General features: G+C 40.2%; 1 protein-coding gene across 2 annotated transcripts; it reads right to left on the reverse strand.

The window, feature by feature from the left end:
- Nucleotides 1-51: 51 nt before the first annotated feature.
- LOC133409225 (twist-related protein 2-like) lies at nt 52-6,072 on the reverse strand. Of its 2 annotated transcripts, none has more exons than XM_061688955.1 (2): nt 5,108-6,072; nt 52-767 (listed from the first exon to the last, which is right to left on the reverse strand). In XM_061688955.1, the coding sequence occupies exon 1, from the start codon at nt 5,894-5,896 to the stop codon at nt 5,324-5,326; it is 573 nt and encodes a 190-aa protein (XP_061544939.1). In that variant the 5' UTR covers nt 5,897-6,072; the 3' UTR covers nt 52-767; nt 5,108-5,323. The 2 variants fall into 2 exon arrangements, with proteins under 2 accessions (XP_061544939.1, XP_061544940.1); XM_061688956.1 differs by lacking the exon at nt 52-767 and adding an exon at nt 2,297-3,471.
- Nucleotides 6,073-7,987: the final 1,915 nt, after the last annotated feature.

Below are 7,987 nucleotides of genomic sequence, written 5' to 3' on the forward strand. Positions count from 1 at the left end.
GATTAAATTTTATTTTACATTATTTTTTTCCAGGAAGACTTTATACACCAATAGATGCAGAAATCACTACAAAGGAAAGGTTTTATTAGCCACAGGAGCTGACACGACAAATATGATCACAAGCAAATGCAAAACTATACAAAGTGAAGTGAACAACTTCTGCACCTCTTAATGTGGCAGTGATTCCTGATCAACACTCATTTTACAACATATTTGCCTCAAGAAATGCCAGAAATACATCAATCATATGTTCTTGCATTACAATATAACACAGCACCAAATCTACAGAAGAAGAAGAAGTGCTTCTGCGTGCGTGAAAGTTGGAAGTAGATCATTTTATTTACAAAGGAGAATCAGATGCGCGGAAAGTGGTCCAATTACTGCACAACCACATCAGATTTGACTCCTCGTGCTCTTCCACTTCCCACGAGCAGAGGCTTTGAGAGCCAGAGTGATTAGCTTATTAGCATTTTAGCTGTAAACATTCATCAGCTGCGCCCACGGGCATCCATCTTGTCTCATTGTCACTGCAGGCCAGCTGTTTGTCGATGAAAACATCGTTTGTAAGCGTCCAGTGCTCCTCAGTTTGCTGTTAGAGAGTCAAGTTGGGGGGGGGGGGTACGTCTCAGTGTCACAAGTCAAGCACGTGTCCAAAGGAGGGGGAAAAGTTACTCAAAAAATATATATATAATTTTTTTTAAAAAGGATGACGTTGAAGTGGGAACATTTCATTGTTGTCAATTGGGAATTTTCCACTTGTTGGCTTTCTGCAGAGAAATAGAGACGAGTGAGCATTCCCGGTGGTGATACATGTTAAGCACATACTGAATTCGCACTTTGTGTACTGTATTTTAACACACTTCTCCTTTGTTTTTTTTCTACTTTTATATAAAAACATTTATGGCAGCCTTTTGTAACGTAAACATTTTTTGTTGTTATTTTTATTTTATACTGTTCATCAGAAAAGGTCTATAGTGATATACTGTACCAGTATTATGAATAAAAACAAACTTGAGGAAATGTTAAAAAATAAATAAAATACTCAAGTTAAAGGTTTATTAACGCCATTCTTAAATTTGGATACTTCTGTGCGTTTTGCACATATTTATAATTTTTACAATATTTTACAAATATGCAATTTTGACACTTATATGGCATTATAACTATTTTAAATAATATACATTTTAAACAGAAAAATATTGTGTGCAGTCCACTTGAACATTTGTTATTTTTTGCATTTTTGTTAAATATAGGGTGTACATACAGATTATATATATACAATATGTTTTCATATCATTAAGTAATTCCAAATAATTACAGTAAATAATCATATTATTCTTTTTTTTTTTGCAATTTTAGCTGGGTAAATCCTCCTGTTCTACTGTCTTATAGACTCAGACTTAAGGTACCAGTCAAGGTTCCTTGCCCATAAAGGGCTACATTAAAAAGAGCCAAGCACGGAAAAATTTTGTGTGACAGAAAGTGATACATCTTCAGTGATGCAACGTTTGCATGCCTACGTGTCAAACAAGTGGTCATGCGTCGCCATCCCGGCAGCTGCATGCACACAACATAAACACACAAACGCATTGTTGGAAAACAGCGTGTGTGTACAACAGTCAGCACACAAATTTCCCATGTTTAAAAACTAAAGACCAGTGTCAGAAACCACTCCTTGTGCATGAAGCTTTTAAAAATGAGCCATAGATGGTCTCAGATCAGTCCAGAGTAGCAGCCAGAGATTTATGATGAATTGAAGAGCATCCAACAGCTGCTCAGGTCAAACTGCACATTACACACACACACACACACACACACACTATCGAAAGCCAGAAGAGAAGCAATTGATGGGCATTTTGATTATAGTCTATAGAGAAAGAGGACAATTGTTTTTCCTGCACAAAACAAACATCTCATTTTCAAAGTGCCACACTGAGTATGAGTATGTGTGTGTGCGTGTGTGTGTGTGTGTGTGGCATGAAGCAATGAGCTAATTACAGCGAAGCACACTCAAAATGAAAATGCAGGGTATCATTTTGCTCGTCGTGATGAATCCTTATTGTCTTTTCTTTTGACGAGTAACTAAGATGTCCAGAAATGTGGCGCATACAGTTCTACAAATCAGTAAAACAAAATAGTCAAGCAAATAAGGATTTTGACGATAACGGTAACATTAAATGCACTTTTACATGCAAAAGTCCATTTAAAATAACTAATTAGTTAATTATATATTTTTAAAACAAATACTAAACCTGTAAAATAAGTATTCATCGAAAAACTACCGAAATTCATAGCCTTACTTTCTCCCTCTCATGGAGAATCTTTTTTTTTTTTTTCCAGTTTTGTCGTATTCAAACATTCTAAAAACATTCCACTTGATAAATAAATGTGTATGCATTGACAGCAAATGATAATAATAATAATAAAATTAATAATAATAATAATAAACACATTTTATTGCCAGTGTTAAATAAACTGTGTAGTCTGGATGAGGATACAAACTTTAATCTCAGAAAATCACTGTAATGAATTACAATACACGTTTTAAAAAAATCATCAGGATTATAGTCATAGTAATGATGCATTAGTGCAGGGGTCACTCATCACGCCCAAGGACCACATAAGCAGCCAGCTTGACTGTTCTAAAAATAGCTCTCCAGTGATGGAACATTGTGATTTCCTAGGAATGTTGTAGAAAGGATCATTTGAAAATGTAAACACTTCCAGACATTTATTTAAAAAAAAATAGTGTTACATATAGATATGTTTGCTTCCTACCTTGTTAAATCATTGTTGATCATTATTTTGAGAAATCATTAACACGATCTGTCTTCACATACATGAATATCATTAATTATTAATAATAAACTAGAATTTGAGGTAATTTGACTAAATGTATTATTTCAAAAGTGTGTATCAAACTGGAAGCCCGTCGCTTAATCAGTACCGAAGAAGTAGCTCTCAATTTCAAAAAGGTCAGTGACCCCTGCATTAGCAGCAAAGCTACAGTTAGCTTCCACTTGAGAAAATCATGAATCTTCGTTGAAAGGTTTTGTAAGTAACTGATACATATAGATAACTTCTGAAGACTTCATAACGCTATCATTGACCTATTTTTAAGCAGTTTATAAACCCTTTATAAAGGTGGCAGATCTATATATTGCTATATAAGCAACTAATTGAAGAAAATGTGGTAAATAGGCATTAATATGGCTGCAAAAATCCTCTAGACTCACTTTGTAGTACAGTAGTTGTGATTTTGATTCTTGAAATATATAACAAATGTAGAGTTCCAAAATCCATCATATTTTCTCTTCAACTTATCAAACACTGTATGATCAACAAGAGGTGTGGACCACATCTGCTCCTAGCACATGTGCTCACATCACGTTGGCTCCGAGGTCAAGACAAGATGCTTTGGCCCGTTGCGGCCCCAATGTTGCGCCGTTGTCTCTGAAGGCCCCTGCCGAGCTGATGATTACAAGGAGAGTGGATCGTAATGACTACCGCGTTGCGTTCAAGGACCCTCGGCCTCGGCTCTCTACTCGTGCCGCTGAGGCCCTTGGAGATTTTGTAATAACTGAAGAACACCTGTAGTGTAGCACATGGTTGCTAGTGTGTGTCTGGAGACTGTCATGTGCTCTAGCCATCCTTTAGTATGTGCTGGGGCACTTGTCTCATATTAATACTTCAAAGCATGTTTTTTTTATTTATTTATTTTTATTTTTTTTTTGCTTCAGTCACCGATACCTGTGTGTGTGTGTTTTCATGAGCATTACTGATCAAGTTAAAATATGAGCGGTAAATATCAGTGATCTGTTTACAGATACACACACATACACACACACACACATTGGTGCACGCTTTTGCACTGCTAATGAAAGCTGACAACAAATGCCCACATGCACACATGCACGCATGACCCTAACCCGAGTCCACACACCTTCCAAATAGCTCACAAGTGTTTCCAATCTAAAGGTTCCTGCTTGTCTGGGCCCCGAGCGCCGCTGCCTGATTGCACGACACTGGATACAACATACAACACACAACATACAACATACTAAATCCCCCGCGAGTGCAGCAAGGGGGAAATCTGTTGGGGCGGCACAAAGACGTGCATGCACGCTTTTTACATTCACGTTCTTTACCTGCACAACGATCAAGTGTCTGTAAAAGTGAACGGAAGGTGATCTTGTGCGACAATGCAGCTAATGGAATAATAATAATAAAGTGATTTCCGACATGGAGTATCAACTTTTAATCATCTTTAATTGAGGCGACGGACTATTAAACTAATTTTATTTGGTTTGTTCTGGTTACAAATCTATATTTTGTATTAATTCTTGTTGCCTGCTAATTTGACAGATTTTTATAGATTTGATTTCATTTTGTTCAATTGTTTTTACGCTCTGTGCGTACTTACTTCTACTTCTTAAGAATGAATGCACAAGTTACTCTTTTGAATTTGAATCCATTAATCAGTTATATGGCCCGAAAATACATTTAGACAGGTAGAAAAAAAATGGAGTTCACACATCCAGTCCCAGAGGTTTTGTTGCTTCCTAGCTTACTTATAAATATTTATATAATCTCTAACAAATAAAAAGGTGTCCAAAATAATTATTTCAATATGTTTTAGATACATATTTGAATTACATTCAATTACATTTTGTTAAAATTTAACTGTAATTTTCATGATTAAATTGGATAATTAATAATAAGGAAACCGAAACTGTTATTTTGGTCAATTTCCGATTGTATTCATAAACATGTAATGTAATTGTAAAGCAAGTGTTCTATTTGAATGCAAAATCTGTCTTTTGAAGGCTTTAGCTAATCACAAAAGCATATGTAAATACATGTGTGCTATTTGTTTATGCCTGATTTTTCACCCGGACAGAATACACATAAATAAAACTGTTTCCTTCCTGCCTTGTTATTTATTTGTAGAGCTCAAAGGCAAATGTTCAAATGTTGGCGTACCAAAACGGTTGTGTGCTGTTTACAATGTGGATGTAAACATGCGGGGCTACACTGATGTCATAGGGGATTCGGGTTAGTGTGTGTGTGGGTGGGTGCGCGCGTGTGCGTGTAGGTGTGTTCATACCTGAGGGTTAGCAGTGCAGAGTCTTCCTGCACCGGGCGAAACTGTGGCACAGATGTGAGGAAAGCAGTGGAAGCAACGGTGACTGAAAAGGTGAAAGGGGTGCAGATTGATGGAGGGCGAAAGGTCAGACAGGAAGATTTAAATAAGAAATGTACAAAAGGAAGAGAGAGAGCTAGAGAGAGGGAGGCAACAGGTAAAGACGGGCGCGAGGGGGTCCTAGTGGCTGGCAGACATGGCCCAGGCCCCCTCCATCCTCCAGACGGAGAAGGCATAGCTCAGCCTCTCGTGGGCCAGGTAATTGCAGCTGGCCAGCTTAGCGTCCATCTCGTCGCTCTGCAGCACCTGGTACAGGAAGTCGATGTAGCGTGACGCCAGTTTGAGGATCTGGATCTTGCTCAGCTTGTCCGAAGGGAGCGTCGGTATGATCTTGCGCAGCGAGGCGAAGGCGTCATTGAGGGACTGGGTGCGCTGGCGCTCCCGCACGTTGGCGATCACCCGCTGGGAGTGGAGGTCCTCGAAGGGCTGGTCGGGCCGCGGGCCCAGCGAGGCGGGGGCCAGGCTCACCACGGCTGAGGGACTCTTCTTCACCCTCTTGGGCCCGGACGGCAGGAGGCCGGTGGGACTGCCGGCGGCGCTATCCTCTGTCTGAGCCAGACTGTCTTTCTTGGGATGAGGGGATCGTTTTCGGTGACCTGACTGGTGATTCTTCTTGGAGCCCCTTTCCAGTTCCTCTTCACTGGCCCCCAGCCCTCCTTCAGGGGAGTTAGTGCAGGACACCTCTTCTCTCATCTTCCACCTTCCAAAACTCTCCAACAGCCTGTTTCTTCTCTCTTTAGCCTTTCAGACGGCCGTAAAAGTATTCAACTTCTTCTTGTCCTACGACTGATTCTCCATTGGTGGTCGTTCTCAAATTCCCACTTGTTCAACTCTCGCATTCCCTTCACAACCTGGCAGACGGAACAACAACAAACCATCTGACAGGCCGCCCCACCGTTGCCCTTTTTATAACCAAACCCTGACTCGAGCGCTGTGGGCACATCTCATTGGGCCAGCACACATCCAGGGGGACGTGGTCAGGGCAGGGAAGCAGGAAGTGTGTGTCGGCCGGGCGGGGGATGAGAGGATGGGGGTAAGTGGTCCTCTCAGCCAATCAGAAGTCCCGACTTAATGTTGTAGAGATGACGGAGGCTTTATGGTTTCCAGATTGGGTCCACACGCATGCTCTTGTCTCATTCACAATCGCGCAAAATGTCAACTGGAGGGAAGACTTTAAAGCCAACATTTGGTATCACTAGGAAGTCACATTCTTGAAAACTCCACTCAAGTCTCATGTTGTCTTGAAACAAACTTTCGATAGCCATAGTCCAAAACCTCCTATCTACAAGATTTTCCGATCAGCTTGTCTCTCACTTGATGATGAGGAAACAAGGAAGATTTCCCGTATTTAGTACTGTTTTCACTGTTGTTTTTCAGAATTGTGAATTTTGCAATTGGGAGTTTTTGCATTTTGGCCATTGATTTGTCTGGAGCATGTTGAGTTGACGAAAACAAATCAGTTGTACAAAAATTTCTGACTCTGACAATGAAGGAAGGATTTATGAAACAACGGACATTATGTTCTATTTTTTTGTGGTATTTCACAATGACAGACCATGAAGTCCTACAAAGAAACAATTTTTCCGTAAGTCTATTTTGGCTTCAGGATTACCTCTCTGGAGATGTTGAACCATAAAACCTCCAACACCTGACCAGTGCTTGATGACCCAATGCCTCAGCTGTGCTGCTTTGTGACAGAATAACCTTTGACCCCGGTGTGGCCCAGTGACCTGAGACTGCAGAGGTGAGAGAGCACCTAATTGTGCTATCCATGTCCTCAGGCTCGAGTCAACACATGTTTGTCTTCCTCAATTTTGGGACCAAAAAAATGTGGATATGCAGACACATTTTTAACAAGCTGGCAGTGGTGACGCAGTGGGCCCCTCCATTCCACGACAACATGTTGCGTAATGATGGAACGGTGGAACATTTGGCTACCACATCTGCGTCACAGTCAGATAGATCTGGGTTTGAATCTCAGCTTGCGTTTGAATTTTCTGTCTGGTATTGCATGCTACGCTTCCTTCCTTCCTCCCATATTCAAACAACATGCACGATATGTTAATAAAAGACTTTGTGCCCCGTGATTGGCAACCAGAACCCAGGTGTAGACTGCCTCTCGTCCAAAATCAGCTGGGATAGGCGCCAGCTTGGATGGATAGATGGATGGATTGATGGACAGATGGAGTGTAACCTTTGAATCCTGAACCGTTTCCCATCATGTTCATAGGGTTGGAAAGGGGAGGGTGAAAATGCTTGTCTGAGAACATTCCGGGAAGTATAAAGAGAAGGTAAACCACTGCATAATTTAATTTAAAATGTTATTACACTACTATTTGAAGATGCATGACATACACGTAATGGAGAGGAAACCGGAATTGTTCAGGAATTAATACACTGTGTGTGTGCACCTCCAGCTTTGTAATTGCTTTTGGCAGGACTTGTTAAGAAATTTATGTTGTTGACTGTGAAAAACGAAAGAAGAACTTTTTAGTGCAAAATGATGGTCAGCTTTTCTTGTCCTTAATGAGTTACACTAGAGTAGCCGACATATTCTGTTCAAATTCATTTGTGTATGCAATTAATTGCATTGCTCATACTGGCATCACCCAAAATAGAAAAAAGCCAAAGAAAAAGCACAAAATACTAACTGCGCATTGAGATTTGCCACCTTTACATACAGTATGATGATGTTTTCAATGCCAAGTTTTTGTTTGATTGTTGAATTTTTTTCCCAAAAATGTTGGTTAAACACCAAATTGTACATCCACTTGGATGTTAGAC

The sequence above is a fragment of the Phycodurus eques genome, chromosome 10 (assembly GCF_024500275.1).
Source record: "Phycodurus eques isolate BA_2022a chromosome 10, UOR_Pequ_1.1, whole genome shotgun sequence".
NCBI lineage: Eukaryota > Metazoa > Chordata > Actinopteri > Syngnathiformes > Syngnathidae > Phycodurus > Phycodurus eques.